This window comes from Anneissia japonica, unplaced genomic scaffold (genome assembly GCF_011630105.1).
Source record: "Anneissia japonica isolate Jap-2015-1 unplaced genomic scaffold, ASM1163010v1 scaffold287756_len632865_cov181, whole genome shotgun sequence".
Classification (NCBI taxonomy): Eukaryota; Metazoa; Echinodermata; class Crinoidea; order Comatulida; family Comatulidae; genus Anneissia; species Anneissia japonica.
In genome coordinates, this window is record NW_022693589.1 from 39261 (window position 1) to 59981 (window position 20721).

General features: G+C 34.5%; 1 protein-coding gene across 2 annotated transcripts in view; it reads right to left on the reverse strand.

The window, feature by feature from the left end:
- LOC117100809 (thyroid adenoma-associated protein-like) overlaps positions 1–19414 on the reverse strand; it is a 21411-nt gene extending 1997 nt beyond the window's left edge. The window contains exons 1-26 of one of the 2 annotated variants that reach the window (XM_033240623.1): positions 19195–19413; positions 17705–17885; positions 16403–16514; positions 15522–15928; positions 15055–15178; positions 14542–14675; positions 13819–14151; positions 12055–12380; positions 11545–11746; positions 10739–11222; positions 10188–10251; positions 9573–9797; positions 9163–9353; positions 8542–8912; positions 8215–8352; positions 7391–7606; positions 6453–6696; positions 5985–6225; positions 5123–5365; positions 4546–4774; positions 3912–4339; positions 2288–2452; positions 1917–2055; positions 1148–1269; positions 862–946; positions 45–175 (exon numbers count right to left, since the gene is read on the reverse strand). In XM_033240623.1, coding sequence (XP_033096514.1) covers positions 45–175; positions 862–946; positions 1148–1269; positions 1917–2055; positions 2288–2452; positions 3912–4339; positions 4546–4774; positions 5123–5365; positions 5985–6225; positions 6453–6696; positions 7391–7606; positions 8215–8352; positions 8542–8912; positions 9163–9353; positions 9573–9797; positions 10188–10251; positions 10739–11222; positions 11545–11746; positions 12055–12380; positions 13819–14151; positions 14542–14675; positions 15055–15178; positions 15522–15928; positions 16403–16514; positions 17705–17885; positions 19195–19331 — 5672 coding nt within the window. In that variant the 5' untranslated portion in view covers positions 19332–19413. Of the gene's footprint in view, positions 1–44; positions 176–861; positions 947–1147; positions 1270–1916; positions 2056–2287; positions 2453–3911; positions 4340–4462; positions 4775–5122; positions 5366–5984; positions 6226–6452; positions 6697–7390; positions 7607–8214; positions 8353–8541; positions 8913–9162; positions 9354–9572; positions 9798–10187; positions 10252–10738; positions 11223–11544; positions 11747–12054; positions 12381–13818; positions 14152–14541; positions 14676–15054; positions 15179–15521; positions 15929–16402; positions 16515–17704; positions 17886–19194 lie in introns of those variants that run through there. The other variant, XM_033240624.1, reaches the window with a different exon arrangement.
- Positions 19415–20721: the final 1307 nt, after the last annotated feature.

The following is a 20721-nucleotide window of genomic DNA, read 5'->3' on the forward strand; positions in this document are numbered from 1 at the left end:
ATATATATATATATATACTGTAGGATATAAAACACAAATCTCTCTTACATGTTGAAACCTTTGCATTGAGTTGTTTGACCAAGCAGCTCATTTGATATTCGGCCTCATGTAACTGGTTTACAATCCAACTCATCACAGCTTCTGGATTTTCCTCCGATAATGATTCAACAAAAATCTAATAAACACAAAATAATACTGAAATATGCATAAGTATGTTAACATTATTAAATAATATACAACATAGCTAAAACATAACATGTATAACCATAAATGGTCATAAACATGAGAATTTCAATTTCAAAACATTATAGAGGGCACTGTTTATTAAAAATGTAGAGAAACAATTTTTATGCTGATGCCTATTACATGGTGAAGGTGAGGCTATGCAACCATGACAATAATTATGGTGGTGATGATGATAATAATCATATTGATAATGGTATTGATGAAAATTGATAATAACCATAGTAGCATTGATATTTTTGATCATAATACTATTAATGGTAATAAAAAAAATTATTATTATAATAATACAGAATTATATAATATTAAATAAATAATTATCTTGATGATGTACTTAAGTGGAGTTGAACAGCTTAGTGGTAAGATGCTTGCCTTCCAATCCCAGGGTCCTGGGTTCAATTCCTGTTAGTGTTGCTAACACTCTCGAAGCCTCATATTGAGATTGAGTTTGTGTAAAGCATCGTGTGTATATGTTTGTGTTGTGCAAGGGATTGTCACCTACAAGTTGGACAGCGATATAATCATTATTCAAAATCATTGGGGCATAAGTTGTGTGCCTCAATAAATAAATAAAAATAAATACATCAAATAATAAATTTATTTTATCATAAATCTTACCAAAAGCTGATTATGGAGAAATGTAGCGAGTTGAGAAGGCTCTTCATAAATATTGGCGTCTTCTTGTTCAAATAAATTCAAATTCCTTAAAAAAAAAACCAAAAAAAACCCCAATATTTTAAGTTTTTACTTGTGGTTAAAATTCTCCGCTTTCAATTCCAAAATCCTGGGTTGGAATCCTAATTGTAGTGAAATAGATGAATAATATTCATATAATAATCATATTATGGTTAATGTATTTTTTAAGTTCAAATCTACATTAAATGAAATGAATGCAAACACTTACCATACTGTTTGCTGATTTTTTATTTCAATTTCAATTGAACTGCTTCCAGACAATTTCCTACACAAATCAGACAGACAAACACTAGACCACTTGAAATTATCACAGATGTATTTTATTAACACCTGAAATGGAAAAAGAAAACATATTTAATCATAAAAATATTTCAATTTCTTTTTATCTTATTCATTGTTTTTATGAATCAAATTATCAAGTGGCAAATTACTTTCCAAGTGGTTCTTCCACATCACATTATTATTGAGAGACATACACTAAGGTAAGTGACCTCAATTACTAGCAAAGTGAGCCTACCTTCAAATGCAACAAAGACACTGACAGACAGGCACAAGGGCTTAGGAACACAGACCCAAGGGTGTAGCATTGCCATAGAGTGAAATCAATCCTAGAATAAACTTTCCTTCTAACACACTGATAGACAGGTGCAAGTGTTTAGGAACATGGACACAAGTGCTTAGCTTTGCCATCAATCAAATCACTAAGTGGCAATATCAAACCTACTCTAAAAACAACCCTTGCCACATATCAAATAGGTCCCGTAAAAAAAACATGGGAACAAAAATTTTTTTATCGTTTTCCCATGATTATGACATCATTTGATTGGATTTATGAAATTATTTTTTTATTGTATACACGATCGTTATTGAATCATGCTAGTGTGAAAACTTCTCTTATTTCCTTTATTTTTTACATGAACAATTGCTTTTTAGATTTTTATAGTTATAGTTGCAAGTATAAACAGGCCTTAACTCACCTGTAAGGCATAACTAGGCTGGATAGGCCCAACATCTTTGTCTGTGGTTTCCACTGAGAGCTGGCTTACAAATCTAGTAGCTTCACATCGAATTTCACTTTGTTCATCTTGTAGGAGGAGCAAGGCAGCAGTGAATATGCTGGAAAACAAAATGATCATGATCATGAGTGACCAGAGACAAAAGTTTCACTGTTGTTCAAATGCATATACTTTTTTGATTAAAAAAAAGAAGTAAAAAAAAAAAAGGTTGCACAATGTTTACTAAACTTTGGATGAAATATTTTGGCAAAGACAGTAAATTTTTCAGGAGTCAATATTATCATAAAAAACTTAATAACCAAATTTTCCCAATATTAGGTAATCAAATTTACCCCATTACACGAACCACCTCTTTCTCATTCTTTATACGCTGGAACTCATTTAAGATATCTGCACCAACAATCTGCAGAGCTGAAGCAACTGCGAGGCGACTTGACTCTGACATGGTTGGTTTACTGTTGGCCATCAAGAGCCTACAGAATGCTGGGATGTCACATCTGGAGAGAATATGAAGAAAATAAAAATTAATATACAATACCGTAAAACCTTGAATTGAAGCAAGGTGGGCTTAATTTCGATGAAGCCCATCTCAAATTGAAGCCCCTACTCGTTAGTTTGCAAAATTAGCCACGATAAGAAGCCTATGGGCTTCTTTCAAGATAGCATAGGCTTCTTTTCAGTACATACACTGTACATGAATTTCCGAAAACAAAATAAATTAAAATACAAGCTTGGTTTATACAGTAGTTTAGGTGATTTCATGCCAGTTAAATACACTCTATGATACAGTGGCCTTATTTATTGTTTTAAAGTACAAATTCACAACATTTACAGAAATCATTTTAAAAAGAAGCCCCCCCCCCCACTCCTTTGCTTTGCAAAAGTAGTCTCGAAAAGAAGCCCATCTTGAAATGAAACCCATCTCGAAAAGAAGCCCATTCAAAGTTCGCAAAATAAGAAGCCCAAGGGCTTCAATTCGAGGTTTTACGGTATATTGTTTGAACATTATAGTCAGCATTATAGGTTCAATCTTAGTCTAAGCCATGCCAGCTGATCAACAGTGTATTGCAAAGATGTAAAAATGGAAAAAATTAAGCTCATTACCTGTGTATGCCCATATATAGTCATGAGATGCCCATATATAGTAATGATGTGCCTATATATGGTTATGAGTTGATGTCATCATGACCATATTTAGGCATGTCACATGTTTTTGTCAAATTTGACAGTGTGGACAGATTAATGCTTTCAGATCCAAAATGACATAATTATTCATTTGTTCATTTATTTGCTAACATATCGTCGCTCACATCACGAACTAACACAATTAAATTCAATTGTGTTAGTTCGTGAAATCAAAAAAGCGCGTCAAAATATGCGCTATTGTCGTTAAGGACTTTTTGTGTGGTAAAGAATACAAAATTGCTTGACAACCAATACGCGCTCGTTTTGACGCGTTACTGTGATTTCACGAACTAACACAATCTACTTTGATTGTGTTAGTTCGTGATGTGAGCGACGATATGTGGCAAAGACAAGCCAAACCAGTCACTCGTCGCAAATCGTGTTTCAGAGATAATAGCCAAAATATCCTTAAATGTCGAAAGTGTTGAAATATATTTTATTGCACAAAACTAACCTTTATATATCTATTCATCATGCTATGATGTTATTTTCCCCATTTTCAACATTTTTAACAATTTGGTGATGATCACTGCCTGAGAAATGCCTGAAATCATAAACTTTGAAGGCTGATTTCTCAAATATTGTTCTTTAAACAGCTCTATGATTAAATGCTTGTAACTTCATAAGGAAATGTCGGATTCTCATTTTACTTTTTTAACCTGTAGTAATAACTAAAATTCGATTTTTGCAAACCAGTGACTGATTTGGCTTGTCTTTACCACATATCTGCATTTCAATAAACCAACTGGAATTACTATACAGCTAGTCTACCTTATGATGCCTTCATTTAGGATTCCCTTTACAATAATTCCAAGTGCAGGTAGAGCTGCACAGGCGACACTCACACCTTGCATGCCACTGGCTAATTTCAGCAGATTATCCCAATGACTCAGCCAATCATCATGGAGCTGGTAATCGCATGCCTTTGACACTTCAGTGAACAGTCTCAGACCGTACTCCAGGCAAGTACGATCTGACTCAGTGCTGATCAATTCAAACAAGTCTAGTATAAATGGGCTATGGAACTGAATGTTAGGTGGAGTGCCATCCTGTAGCTTTTCCACCAGGAATCTCTGGGCTGGTACCATGATGTCAGGTGATCTGGATTTCAACATAAGTTGTACATTCTCTAGCATCTGAGATTGATTTAATGACAGCAATGACTCAACCACTGATCTGGCTAGAAAAGTACCTGCAATCTAAAGATATTTGAAGAAAGTTATATAATAACACTAATATATATTTTTAAAAATCATAAATTAATAATATACTCTTTCCTTAAACATGAGGCTTGATTTAAGCTCACTTCTAACAACACTTGCTAATTGTAACTTTGTTTTCATATCTTTTATCTTGCAATTGTTATTTGTCAAAATTGAATTAAATCAAATCTGATATAATAAACCTGCTGTGGATGTTGTAAAGAGAGGTAGCACTTGGTCATTTTACAGCTGTCGTCTGCTAGGCTCCTTGTGTCGGAGTTTGTCTTATCAGTCACAAGCCATGCAAGAAGCTTTGTAGTTGTATCTATGTAGACTGCCCTCGTGAGGGGGCAATTGTTTTCTCCACAGCCTATCCACTGAAATGCACACAGATGTCTACAGGTATCGTATGCTTCTAATGATGGAGGTAACCTGAGCAATTGAAAGAGATTTAGTAAAATAATTTAGTTAATAAATTTTTCAAAGCTTTAAAATGCTCTTAAAGTACATTGAACAAATAAAAACGTTAATTTACAAACATGATTTGTAGTGATTAAGTCAGTTGTGTTTTAGTCATTACATTTAAACCAATACAAATATAAATAATTATAACAGTGAATTAAATCATCATTACACATTTCCCAAGGCTTTAGGTGGAATAGATGAGAAATATACTGATATTTGGAACTAAGCCCAACATCCTGGGACACCAAAGAAAACAATTTTACAGATTACAGCCCAAGCCTACACTAAACAATGAATCGACTACTCTCTACATACCCTACAGTGTTGTCCTTATGTGCACTGAACAATTTCTGGATTTGTAACAGCTGACCGTGTAGTTGATTTTGTGAGTTAGCCTCTTGCCTGTTTCCTGGCAATGAGTCGATGATACATGCTGCTTGCGTCAGCATCTTATCCTCTGCTACCAATGGCACGAGTGCTTCCGCAGCAAGGGCTCGCACTTGATAGACAGGACTTGCACATAATTGCATCACTGGTTGCATGAACTTGTTGAGATCACTGAAAAAAAAAGACATGCATTATATTCTAAGCTTTTTATAGTACTGGTATTTTTCAACATAATATATAAAGCATTGTCACTGCAAAGACAGACATTCCCTAAACTTCAGCATGCACGTTATTTATGGAGCTTTCGAGTTTCGCGCGGATGTGACAATATAATGGATTTACTCATGTGCGACGGTTAGTGACGTCATTACGTTCTAACTTCTACTGTATCGTACAATCAAAAGCTCCCTATATTCTAACTCATGGCAAGGTTGTGTCATAAGGGATGGAACAAAATACAAAAAAAAATTACACACTAGATACCTTTGTTATAAAAAAACAATGATCCAATTTGAGTTTTTAATGTCTGTTCCATATTATACATATATATATATATATATCTGCACATTTATTACTAATTGAAAACTTTGCATTGAATGTTAAAATGTCAGATAATCTTTACACAGCTTACAAATTATATACAACTTGCAGGCACACCAAGTATAAAAAAGAAATGAACTCACACACATAAAAAAACACCAGGACATAAACTTGTGCCAATACCTTCACAATAATTCTAGTACAACCTTTAATATAAAAAGAATGAATATGTACTATATGTGCATGATACCTTGTTTCTCCAGTTTGCAAGCCACAGCCTAGCTTAGATAAAATGATCAAAACAGGGAAGAGGCTAGGGTGTAGGTTCTGCCTTCCAGCCACTTGCTGGTCGACGCATTTACAAATCTCTTGAAGAAGGAAGCTTTGCAGCTCAGGGTAGTGTACAAAGAACTCACGTGCTGTCATTGAATTGACACGTGAATGCTCATCTTGGACACGCTTCTGACCAAACATCCTGGCAACAAGAGAACCTGAAAATGTTCAAATAAAAGAAAAAAATGTATCATTTATCAATGGATGGAAATTTGCACTTAAACTTAGCAAAAAAAAAAAACTTGTTCAGAAAACTGAGCTATGTTGCACTCTCTACTCCCACAATGTGCAAAATTTATGCATTACATTTAGCTACAGCCAATCATATGATAACTAGATCCAATGAAATGTGCTCCTTAACTTAATAAAAAACAAAATTACACACCAAATAGTAACATAGACCCATTTCTTATTGAAAAATGTTTTGAAGCAAATCCATGAATAGCAATGGTCACAGACTTGGACGTGTATGGCATGACATCATCATTGATTGCGGAACTTCTGAACAAAGCTTTCAACATATTTAATGCATGGCATTGTGGGAGGTCAAGTTTCGGGTCATGTTCAACTGGTTCAGGTTGCTGTGCTATATCAAGTAGTGAGGTCATGGTAAACCGAAGTAGACTTTTCTACAAAAAAAAATAAAGAAAAATATAGTGAGGATTCAAGAGACAGACATGTGACACTTGCCATCCTAAAACAGCATATTTAAACTGAGTAATTAACATAAAAATGTGGCAGTGTAAAGAGAGACCGTAATCATAAAAATATTTTTTGAAATTAACTTGCCCATTTTGGAGTAACATAAAAGTTATTAACTTGAACATAGAAATTAGTGTATTTAAAAAATGTCTACCCATCAGTTTACAACGAAAAATGATAGAAACACTTCCAGTCACTGGAAGTGGTTTATTATTTTTATTATAATTTTTGGCTAATAACAATATTAACAATGTATATATCGCCCCTTGTGTAGTAATCAGGATATAGAGCACCCTCTAAGTTATTTTTTTTTTAAATTGTAGTGAAACTGCAATGGATCACGGTCGTCGGTTGGTATAGCTTCGTTAAAAAAAATGATATGGCCTATATTAACATTTTAATGATGAAGTCACTCCATTTTAATGAATTCTAGGGTATAATCAGCCTATTCATTTCATCTTTTATAAACGTTTTTATGATGAGTGAGTTAATACAACGTAGGCCTGAGATGTAAAAAGTGGATCCAATCTGCAAAATTCCACACTGCTATTGGGTGAACCCATAATCCCAGGCACCATAACTACCAATGTACAAAGCAAACTAGAGCACATTTAAACCCACCTCCCTGCCTTTTGGCTCACTGTTGATCACAGCTTCCAGCACCAAAGGTAATCCTGCGCTTTTCTTAGTAAAAGATGACGTGGATCCCTCATTTGTAATCATAAGAATCAGATCTCGGAGCAACCCCTTTGGAATGGTTGACAACTCATGAGATGGACTAGCAAGGAGGGATGCACATAGCTTTGAGAAGCCTAGATTGCAGCCTTCAATGGCACCCTAAAATGTAATAAAAATAGTTTGTGAACATTATTATGCAATAACCTACAGATTCATTAACTAACTCATTTATTTTTTCATTCATTCATTAAAAATACTTTATTGCAAAAACATACTTCTGCAGAATTTACTTATCTCCTTTTATTGTACAATTTTGTCTTTCTATAGAAAGGCCTCACTCAAAAATAATACTTTTTGGGCTGTTCCTGTACTTTATAGTACATGCAGTATAGTTTTTGTAAATTCTAATGTATGAGGCTATACATGAAAACTATATGATCTGCACATTGTTTATTATTTGGAGTATATAAAATTGTATGGGTTCTGTTGCAATAAAAACTAATTTTTTTAATTATAATTGTCATTGGCACATTATTAGATGTGATTTTTAGATCTTCCGGGTCCTTTCCTGGTGAAAGTTCGTCCAGGTCAAAAGTTCATGTTCAGGCGATATTTTATTGCACGTTCGGTATGTGCAATAAAATAGTGTTGTGTTCACACCGGTGTGCACATGAACTCACAACTTGTCAGACATGAACTTTTGCGCCCCCGGCAGCGAACGTGTTAATCACATACAGTAACATAAAAAAATGAAATGTTTAACTTACTCTATGTCTGCATTTTGTTAGGATACTAATAAATATGTCTGTCATCATCTGGAGTTGGCTTGTGGTCAAAAGACCATGTTCAGATTCTGCTTTAAAAGGAACACATTGTGACAGATCTCCAAGTAACAAACTAACTTCCTGCAAAAAAAAATGGTTGTTGACATCAAAGTTTTAGTGTAACAGAAATAATATATACAAACAACACCACAGCAAAATATAAAAACAAAATAATATTATTACTAATTTCTTACATAACAAATATAACTACATTTGTAAAAAAAATAATTATATAAGAATTTTTTAATTATTAAAACATTTTTGCCAGACCTTTAAATTTAACCAGCAACATGCCAAGATAAGTTGATGGCTAGCCGACATTGAAGGGTTTTCCTCCCCAGTTTCAAAGTTACTAAGTATCTTGGCCTCCTCCTCCTGCTGCCCTTCTATCTGGCATTTTTTTATTTTCTGGATGAGATCATCAATTCCTTCACCCATATCGGCAAATGATGGAGACAGCTCTGTTTCTACTGTTCCTCCTATAGGACTACTCAATGTTGACATTGCTAAGCTGACGATGTCAGATGCAGTTGCTATGAGATTGGTGATCCAAGTCATCCAGCCATCTCGGTCTGATTGCATGATCTCTTGAAGAGTGGGAACATTGATGCTTAGACACTTACGGATGGTGAGAAGTAAGCCTGCAAAAGGATGAAGTATTAAGATGAAATAGAAAAATCAGTCATTCTTACAATAGAGGTCCCATGTCTCTCAGACGGGAGAACGTTCAACACTCTCGCGAGCAAGCAAGAATCTCTTCCAAAACAACCACTCTCTTGCAAATTCATGATACAGTATTCACATGTTTTATGTACTATCATTGATGAATTGTCTCCAATAAGTCAGTGCCTATGGGTATCAGTACATGCAGCAATAAACATTAGACTTTACCATGCATTGGGGTAATGAAAGAGCCATACAAGATGTTCTGGGCGCAGCATTTGTGCTGGTAAACTAAGCTCTCTGTAATCTGTTTCAGGAAAGGTAATGCTCCATTGGGACCTTCCGTCAGAACCTCAATTTTAAGGGTTTTGAATGCTCCAACAAGTCTTGAAGGAAGATCCTTGCCTTCTAGAATATGCCTAGAATTATAAAAAATAAAACTTATATACAAACTGATAAAATATTTCAGTCCAATTATCACTACATTCCATGAATATTGTTGCAATTTATTGTTCATTGTCATAATATCATTTTTAATTATACAATGCTTATGCAAAATTTTATTTGTTTTTAAAGTGTTTGAGAAAATCTCTTCACCGTTTGATTAGAATGATACAGAATGAGAGAAAATATCCAACCTCTGAAATACCAACACACAAAGCTTAGAGCCTGCCTCGCATTCAGGTGATTTAGGGCTACAAATTAATTGCAGACCATCTGATAGCACACGGTTCACTTCCATGCCTGATACCACCTTTAATCCTGGCAATGGCCATGGAAAATACTCCGACAGGATTTTATAAGCCAGGTCACGATTGTCATTTGATCCGTCTAGAAGATTATCAAGAAGCAAGTAACAATATCTGAAATGAACAGAGCGAGTTGATAATTAATGAGACAATGACATAGAAATTATTTTTAATTCATTGGTATTGTCATCAGCATATATGCCAACAAAGACTGCAGTCCAGTGATAAGGCTTTAAACCTCCAATATTATATTCTTCAGAAGTTGAGTGTACCACAATATATCTTTCTGGGCAAATCCTTTGCCATGTTCTGATTGGTCAGTCGTTACGATCGACACTCCAGAAAAGTCCATTAAATAGATTGCGACTTTTCAAATTACAAAAATCAATCAATTTTTTTTTGTCAACTACAATAAATAAAACAATTTGAAATGTATTCAATATAAACGTAACTCATACTGAAGCCAATTATTATAAGATTATAATTTTTTAAAAAGCACCATACCTTTCACATATAAAATGGCATTTGTTGTTTTGATGGGCCCATGTTATAAGTGTTCCGGCTGATTCTAGTGACAGAGAAATAATAGAATGTAATAACAAAGCAGAGTATAGCTTAACATTGCAAAAACAATGGTCAAAGAAAGAAACAAAGACAATTTCATTTTATTTACTTTCATAAAATTCTGTATATAAAAGTAAGTGACAAAAAAAAAATTGTAAAAATTATTTTTATGAATTTTAAAAAGGAGAAAAAATGGTAGAAGTGTTCATCTGCCAACTGGGAATCTGTAAAATAATAATTCGTAAAAGAACAGCTTTTTATGGACAATGCCTTAACGTTTCAATTGAGTTGCTTCAATCATCTTTTGGAGTATAATATTAGACCAACTACATTAATGTACTATAGGCTTATTATACATACCATAATTATGTACTGGCATGTAGATTGAATTGATTTAATTGAAGATAGAAATGTTTAGATGTAGTGTGTGTGTGTGTGTGTGTGTGTGTGGGTGTGGGGGGGGGGGGGGGGGGTGGAAAAAAAAACAATTCCTGGCGTTTGACCTTTCTTTTTATTGCACTGCCATTTTGAAAGCATAACCTCATACAATATTGCAAGCAATCCTAACACCGCCCTCTTTCGTTGATAACATGCACCGGGAAATAGCGATTCCATAAGCTTTTGCAGTAGCCAATCAAGGAAGGTTATCCCAGATTGAAGGATACTCTTAGGTGCATCTTGTTCATCTGCCTTCTGCACCACATCTGGTTTCTTGCGATTTAGCATTTTCAAAGAGCCTAAACAGCTGTCACGTATTCGAGTGATTATTGCCTTTATGTACGCACACATTTTCTGTCTGAAACTTGCGCCATCGCAGTTAAAATTTAGTGGCAAGAATCGGTAGAGCATATCTAGTTCAATCTGTTGCAATGGTTCGGCTCTTTTTGGTGAGTTACAAACCAAAGCGAGAGCGCTTAGACGAATGTCATCATCGACATGTTCCAACGCTATACGTATTAGCGGAATATTTTCTTCCTATTAAAAGAGAATTATACAGCAATAATCAATCAATAAAATAATAAATAAAATATATAATTTGTGTAATATACATTATATAAAGATAGAGAGTAAATAAGCTTGGCATCATATGTCCCTTGAAATACTGTTTACTAATTTCACCGTATCATTCAGATATACTGTAATTCCTACATTAAATGAAATAAAGTTTTTTTATTTTCCCATATAGTAGAACACATAATAACATACACCATGAGATACAATAACTGAAGAAAAATCTGAATGAATGAATCTGAACAATGACGAACACACCACCTAATACACCTTGTTTAAAACTTACAATAGTAGTAAATTTGATAATGTCACATAGTCTTGCTTGGGCCATCACCATCATCAGTGCATGCAAGCGATGTTTTAATGATAATGTAGATGAAGAAGGCATTGTGTTCATGTCCAAAGATGCCATCAGCAAGTTGTATACACCAGGAAAACATTTCAGAATCCATGGCAACCAGAACTGTGCTCCATGAAATCTTATTAATCTGTTAAAAAAAAAAAAGAAACTTTAATACTGGTCTCCCTCCAATTAAAGACCATTTTTGGGACCGGGTTTCCATGAACTTTAGCAGCTTTGGTCTCTAAGTAGAATAATAAAGATAAAATACTTTTGTTAATTTGGAACAACATAAATTAAAGGGGTCTTACATTAGGGAGAGACCTGTAATTTTATCTCAATTCATTATTGTATTTATCCAGGTTCATAGTAATTATATCTTTTTGTTGGAATAAGATAAAACATTATTACTCTAATATAATCACAAATAGAAATCTCTGAATCCAATATACATACTGATGCTCACTGCACAATACATCTAGTACACAATCTCCCCAGATTCGCTTCCACCTCAGAGCAGCATCTCCGTCCTCGCTATCTACCTCTGTCCCTCCTTGCTCAATCTCTTTCTTCATGTTCTGGAGTAAAACCCTGTGCAGGTCTGAGACAGAAGAAGCAAGGAAATTTGTTGCTAGGCCTCTTACCAATTGTCTCGGTAGAGTAGGGTGACTTGATAAGAGGTTCAAGGCTCGAATATACGGTACAAGGCTTCCAAGCAGGGCATATTTCCCTTTCACATGCCAAGAAATTTGGAGGAGGTGGCTTACTAGTGAGCTGTAAAGCTTGAGAGGGAAAACAATAGGTTATTAGGTTACAACAAAGCATGAAATTTAACTTTGTTTATTAAAATACTTTAATAAATATTTCACAATTATAAATATATTTATAGATTTATCCAGCTGTTTTTATATGGTAACATTATCATGTATGTCATCGGTGCTACGTCATTTGATTAGGGCCAGGTATGGAACATGTAATTGCTTGTTGATGGATTTTTTTTGTGTTAACAGTCTAACAATATCTTCTCTCTGTCTTTCCAACAGAAGTAACTTGACGATTACAGGGGCTGACTAGAGTCTCAGTGAGGGTCCAGAAAAATATATTCAAATCCCTAGTAAGGTTCATGGGGAGAGTACTTCAGCAATTTTCCCTGACAACTTGTTTTTCTCATTACCTCAATCTACCATTTATGGCCTCGGAGTACAATGCACTATAAAATGCTTTTTATATACACATTTTGATCAATATTGTTCAATTTTTTTTGCACCATTGGAGATAAGTAAATATTTTCTTTTTACATCTGTAAAGACTATGAATACAATCATGGAGGAAATATTTCCTCCATGATACAATGCAGATCTGCTTTACTGCAAATTTATTCAACAACAAATAGACATATCTTTGTATCCTTTGAATTTATTCAATGCTATTTTCTTCAGTAGGTATTTATGTTGGCTTCAGGCTTTTTCAAAACCTATTTCTAAAGCAATTGAAATAATGGCATGCACATTCATTGAATTTCTTCATCAGCCATTGCTACTGTGTTAGTAATTACTCAATCAGCTGAGAGATGTAATAGGACCTATAGAAAATCATTCAAGTCTTCAAATACTTCAAAGCTACTGGTTATTTTCCCAGGGGTTTTCTGCTGCTAGAATAATATTAGCTCCCTGGGCAAGCCTGCACAGGTTCTTTACCCATGTCTCTAATTGCTTGTTTTGCTCTGTTAAATGATTACATATTGTTTCCTGTCCCTAAGCCATGTACTCACTTCGCTCTCACTGAATTAACACTCAGCACTATGATACATATTTTTTTACAGGGCGTTCATACCCACGCTCCAACCATGGACTCACTTTGTTCCCATTAATCTTACATGATTCAGACTATGAAGTAATCATTATCAGCAAACATAAACAATTTACCTGATGGTTAGGTGAATCTGTTCGATCAGACACCACCTGTGTAATAGCCAGAGCGAGCTCCTGCACACACCATACTGTACACCTAATCTATTTATTAAACATGAGGCTTCCCATGCTTTTTACTCATTAATTAATTCTTATATAAGAAATAAACTGCAATCTTGTGACATATCAGAAACCAGGGAGTTCATAGTCACAGTTCATTCACCCACAAAATGCTTGATTGAACATTAGGATCTTCAATAACTACATATAATAGCTTCTACAATGCTTATAAATTAAGTATTGTACTTACTTCAGATGAAGGTATCATAAATAACTGGTTTTCTTTATGATGAATTTCTAGCAAGAGGCTAAAGGTCGTCTTCACAAATGTTGGCACGCCAGTCAGAGGGTTCTGCCAATTCTCCCAAATCAGTTGCAAGGTGTTCTTGACAAACTGAGATTCACTGTGAAAACATGTTTTTCTGTCAGACTCAGGTGTGCTGCTAATGTATTGATCCAGGGTAGCTATGGCACTCTCATACCAGTAGACTAGCAGCTGGAAAGCATTGTATAGAATGGTATGGTTAGGGTGCTGGCAGAAGGATACGACCTCAGTGAACAGGGAGTGTAAGAGAATGCAATCCTAAACAAAATGAATAAAAACAATCATTAAAATCAGGAATATGAGGCTTGCAATCCAAAACCAGTTTCAGTGATCAAAAAATTGACTATATTCTTATTCACCACATATTATAAGTTTTAAAATGGTAGGTCACTTACTGGAATCGACTTGCTATTGCCAAAGTTATGAGTAAAAGTATTACAGTTTCTCTGTACTAAAGTATACAATACTACCACATTCTTATGCTAATTACTGAGTTTAAAAATTAGTGAGAGTAAGCTGGTTTTGGGAAATACAATCCTCATATAATATCAGATACTTTTATCAATGTTTCATCAGACATGACAAGGTTGTGTGCAGCTCCCTGAGATGGATATGTGCGCCTTAAAAAATTAAATTATTATTATTTACCTCATTTTCTCCTGTTGACAGTAAAAGTCGTGGCTTACAGCAAGTCAGAATACCTCGGATAATCGCAATCTTAGAATACGGTCCATCTTGCAGATCATGTGACAAGCTACTGATTTGGGTGTTACCAATATTCACTGAAAAATTAACAAATATTAATTAATTCAGAATATAAAAACTTTTGTATAACATTAAACTTTGACAAGTTTAAATGTATTGAAATTGGAGTTTGAGGAGCACACCATACCCGGTGACAGTAGTTTTCTTACTGCTTTGTTCTCTCCTCAGCACTCCTTTTTCTCTGACATTGAAAAATAATAGAACTGTCAATCCCAGGCTTTACATAATGAATATGTGTTTGATCTAATTTTTCCACAAGAGACACTTGGGATATATCAGGTTAATCCAGGTTTAGTTTTTCATTATATACTTATGCTGAGATTAAGTTAAAAGGTCACCTACAGAATCATGGGATTATGCTTCATTCACACATTTATGAATGTTTTAATTTTTTACCTGCTGCATGAAAATCACCACAGAGAAGTTGGATCAACAGCATAGCTTGTTCAACAGTTTCTATGGTGTTAACCAGCATAGCTAATGCACTACCAGCGATAAGATTACAATCTTTACTATAACGCTGTAAAAAAAAGATAATTAATCTTTGAAATAATATCTTTAAAAAATCATACAAATATACAGTACTGTATAATGGCTAGCATTAGTCGTGTAGACTATGAATGTTGCATCATAAAGCCTGTTTCCATAAAATTGCTACATGCTAACACTGAAAGCTTTCGGTGAAGCTGATTGGTCGTTCGAACCAGGAAGCCTTCCTGACTGTGTTGGGGACTGCTATGCAGTGTGAGCCTTCCCGATTTTGTCAAAGACAATTATGCAGTGTAACGAATGCAGTTTAAAACATTGTAGTGAGCATATAACGATTTCATGCAAACCAGGTTTTCCATACGATTTAAACATACCCGACTTAACACGGCCTGCAAGTTATTGATGAGATTTGAGGAAAAGGACTGATCTGTTGATGTTGACTCCCATAAGAGAACCGCTACAGATTGGGGCATGTACTGAAACACCTGTAAACACACCTTTACACAGGTGTAACATAATTCTGTATGATTATATACAGGTGACCCGCTAGTAGTACTGTAGCCAGTGTTTTTGACAATCAGATCATCATGTGACCCCAGCGATTTGGGAACATGTTCTGTGATGTCCCTCTCCTTGATTTTACTGGGATGGTCACCCTGGGGCAGAGAGGAGACACATTCTGATATACTGACGAAGGTATTATTGAGGTGTGTGAGAAGAGGAAGAAGGTTTTTGTTGACTGCCTCTCTAAATAGCTTGCTTTCCTCAAGACCAGCAGAGACTACAGTGAAAAGAAAAAAAAATGCATGAGAATTGTGGTAAGTAATGAAACTGGTTGAGAATAAAATAACATAAATATAAATCATATCTTTTATGACCCTTTCTTCTTTGCCTGATGTCATTTATTTACATTGCACTGTGTAACAGAAACTTAGAGCATTGCAAAGTTAAAAAAATTGACTTTTATTATATTCATATCCCACACATTATGAGCTTCAAAGTCATGAGTAAAAGTATTACGGCTTGTCTGTACTAAAGTATACAATACTGCCAGCCACATTCTTATGGTAAGTACTCAGTTTAACATTTAGTGAGAGTACACTGGTTTTGGGATGGCATGTCTCATATGTAAAATGTGTACCTTGCTAGTTATTTTTTATGTGTTTTATCTCCTGCAAAAACCTCCTCACAACTATAAAATAAGACATTTTTAATACATTAAAAATGTGTGATGCAACTTGCAGGCAATACATACCTTTCATCATTTGTTCAGCGGTCAAGTGAGGGTTGGACAAAAGGTCACTGACCTTGCTTAGAAGTGTATCCATGAGTTCAGTATGCCAAAAACTACTCACAATGTGTAATACCTTGTGAATGGAAAACAGGGAAAAATAATACAAAGTTATAATTAAATTACGTATGTACTCAATTAAAGTAGGTAACAACAGCTTTTTTTTTTAAATGGAAAAAAAACAAACTTGTATCACCATATTGTTGTTTTTCAGAAGGCATGCTTTTGCAAGAAGATACAAATAAAATGAAGAAACATAAATATAAAAAATCAAATTGAAATACATCCTGTGCAAAGGAAAGTAAAATTTAAAATGATAAAGACTAAAAAGTGATGTCATGACAATGTACAACTAGTTTAAAGTTTTTTCTTCATTATTTAAAATGTTTAATCCTGTCAGTTATTTATTGTTTTTTAAAAGTATTAACATTGCAGGTAGGAGCAGTTGTTGCAAAATGATTTACATTCATTTAGGTTCCGGATTTCTGCCCCATACTAGGAAAGACATCTTTTTTATACATTCAGTCTTTGGTGAAGTAAGTGTAAGATGCCATTAGGCCTTGTTTCATATAGGGACCTATGTTCTGAAACTGTTTTTTTAAGTAGAATTTTGCTAAATTATTCATATCTTATACATTGTTACTGCTTCATTGATATACTGTTTTTTTTTTCTATATTTGGCCAATTTAAGTCTCTTAGTGCCTGTGAACTGGAATCATATTTGGACTTTCAAGTTAATATTTTTGCTGAGTATTTTGTAGTAGTTGGAGTTTATTTCTAAGTGTTTGTTTATAATGACCCCAGCCTATACAACATTGCAATAGTCAAAATGGTGGGATATGATTGATACATTCTTGTTTTGATATTTTGGGGGAAAATTTCAATGTATTTTGTTAGGTAGTAGATTCCAGATACTACTTTATTCTTTACATGATCAATTTGTTTATGCCACTTTAAAATGTCATCAATGACAACACCTAAATGCTTACATTGATTGACTTTTTGTAGTTTAAATGTACTCTATTGAATAAACAATTACATTACCTTTATATACGAAAATTTCAATAAAAGATTATTTTCATTTTCTAAAATGAACAAAATATAAATAAAAAACATTTCTATTTCAAAAGCCTTGAAATAATTAAACTTATAAACATCACAATATATATTTAGTAAGGCTCCTGATATCATATATTTTTTTTAATTGAGCTGGAAAAGTCCCTAAATAATGGATAAAACATGGTGCAAAAAAGACAGTGTATTTACCTTTTCTGTTTTTCTTGCATATATTTTGTTGCCAAGTGACCTAAGATACACATGACTGACAGATGTGATCAGACTTTCTCTGTACTTAAAATTGACAACATCATCAGTGCTATCTCTGATGGCGATCACACACTGTAAAATCTTTTCAATCTGTTTCTCATCTGCTTTGCTATTCAGGTTTCTAAATACAAGACAGGATGATGTAGTTTATTTACCATATCATTTTTTCCCATTAATAATACTACGCCTTTTTCACGCTGCGGTAGACATCTTCGATCGATGACAAACAGTGCTGAGCAGCGAAGCATAACCAATAGTAATAACATAGCATTTTGACCATATTTTCGGAGTCATGTTACTTAAAAAATCATAAATCCTGAACTGGGTGTCGTGTCAACAGTCATATTTTTTTCTTTAAAATGTTCGCAAAGGATATATCTACGTACTGTATGAATAAAAAAAAATTGAAAATTTGTTGTCTGTCAAAACTTAACTGGAATATGGAAGACTGATTTTGTGCAGTGTTAACACACACATTGCCATTATTTCACTGTTCGACCTAATATCATTTTTCGGAGGTCATGTTACTTTAAGAATCTTAACTCCTTAACAGAGGATCATATTGGCATATTTTTTTTCTTTGAAATGTTCGCAAAGGATATATCTAAGTACTGTATGAGTAACAAAAAAATTTTAATTTGTTTAGTCTGTCAAAACGTAATTGAAATAATAGCAACACACACTATACAAAATCGGTCTTCTATTTTCCAGTTAAGTTTTGACAGATTAAACAAATTTTCATTTTTATTTATTCATACAGTACGTAGATATATCCTTATCAAAAATTTTTTAAGAAAAAAATATGTTGACACGACACTGTGTTAAGGATATATGATTTTTTGAGTAACATGACCTCCGAAAATATGGCCGAAATGCTATGTTATTTCTGTTAGTTACGCTTCGCTACTCAGCATTGTTTGTCATCGATCAAAGATGTCTACCGCAGCGTGAAAAAAGCGTATTAAGCATGAAACACATAAGCAGAAAAATTTAGTGTTCTTTAAATTTATAGGTCATCATAATCTATATTTACAATTCCCGCTGTACAATTCAACGACTCCTTGACCTTGCAGACACATTTCTGTTTTAAACGAAGGGAAAATATCTTTGTTGTCACTAATAGGCCTACATCCATACATTTTCAATCACGCTGGAGATCTCCAAAGTGACACACAATTCAGGCAAAGCACCACCACTCTAGGCCTACCCAAATCTTCGCCATACATAGCTAGTGCAGTCTTCACCATACATAGCTAGTGCAGGCATCAGCAGGCTAATTATGGTACATAGGCCTAGCTAAGGGCCTAAACTAGCCTAGCTAGCTAGGCTAGCTAGTAGGCGTACTACTACTAGCTAGGGCCTAGCTTACCTAGGGCCTAGGCTAGGCCTAACCTTGGCCTCTCTCTGTTGTTGTATGTAATGAATCTCACCTTGAATTAAGTATCTGGGCAAGAGTTATAAATAGAGATTTAAAGGCATCATCGTTTGTTAATTGGCAAATAGCAATATCATGAATAGATTCAGCTAAGTCAAAGTCGTCTAGTCCTAAGCCTACTTTCGAAGCCATTGAATCTTCCCTGGTTCAACCAGATTCAACCCTGCCGTGTTTACCGTCCACAGTCTTGTTTAGAAGATTTTTCATTCATGCATGCTAGACATGTGCTAGAGTTCTGCTCACGTCGAGCGCACTCATTGTAAAGCGCCCTATGGTTAAGAAGTAATGCGCAACTTGTTGAGTTATAACTTTAAAATAAAAGTCACGTGCCTTTACAGTAATTTACTAGTACCGGGGAACAGTATGCCTACCAGGAAAAAGTGTAATTTCACTGTTCCCTGCTAGTACTGTATTCTCATTGTCATTTTATGGTCGTTTTTTTGTTTTTTTGTTATGTCAACTTTATTTTTATACTGTACCACTGTTATTTTTTAGTTAATTTCTAACTTATTGTGGCAATAAAGTATATTTACATTGTATACGCCCTTTACTTCTTAACTGTACCTTATTTGAGATTTAAATTTTGTATAATTTGAAGTTATTCTTTTTCTTTTACAACGATTTTTAAATTCCCTGATGTTTGATGTTACTGTTTGCCTTTTCAATACCAATTTTACTTTCATTTCACACTTTATTGTTATATATAGGCCTAATGTAAGTAAGTTTGGACGCACCACTATATAAAGTGTGCCACTGTTGAAAAAGTGAGAGCCAATACAAATTTAAACTGAAACAGAGTAGGCCTACCTAAACATTAAAGATGTTCAAAAACTTTAAAAAGTTAATTCTTGCTTTGTTGACGACTAATCCAAGCTTTCATTTCGTTAGTTTTAATACAATGCACTGTTCGTTTTAGCTGTTTTGTAAGTTTAAATCCTAGTTTAGCTGATAAACCACGCGGCCCACGATCAGAACCATACTGCTATTAATGTAGGCACTGTTGAAATGACATTCATTCATTATCGTATCATCAATATATAATTAAGGTGTCGTAGCTTTATTTATTAATACTAGTATGCCCAGAGAAAGAAATATAATGTTTGCTGGCTAGTGGTGGGCTCCTCGGTTCTCTCCTCGAACTCGCCGGTTTTCCGAAAAGCACGACGTTACACAACACGAATATTAGCAGTGTTTGAGACATCTTCAGCGTACTGTAACTCTGTAATTATCGTTATTATTATTCTTATGATTACGCTCATATTATTATTATCATCATAAGTTCAGGTTTTGACAGGATCAAGCGGAGACGTAGGCCTATCTACGGGTGGTGCGCGCGGGTGACGTTTCAAATTAGCCGTGACCCAGCCGCAACCAACGCACTGGAAAAAATTACGCTGAAAATCACCTCCAACTCAACATCGCGCACCCCCCACCCCCTCCTTCCCTACCAATCAGCTCCCCATTTCAATATTCCGAAAGAGACAGATTGCCTCCAACAATGAAGTCGAAGTCCACTGAACAC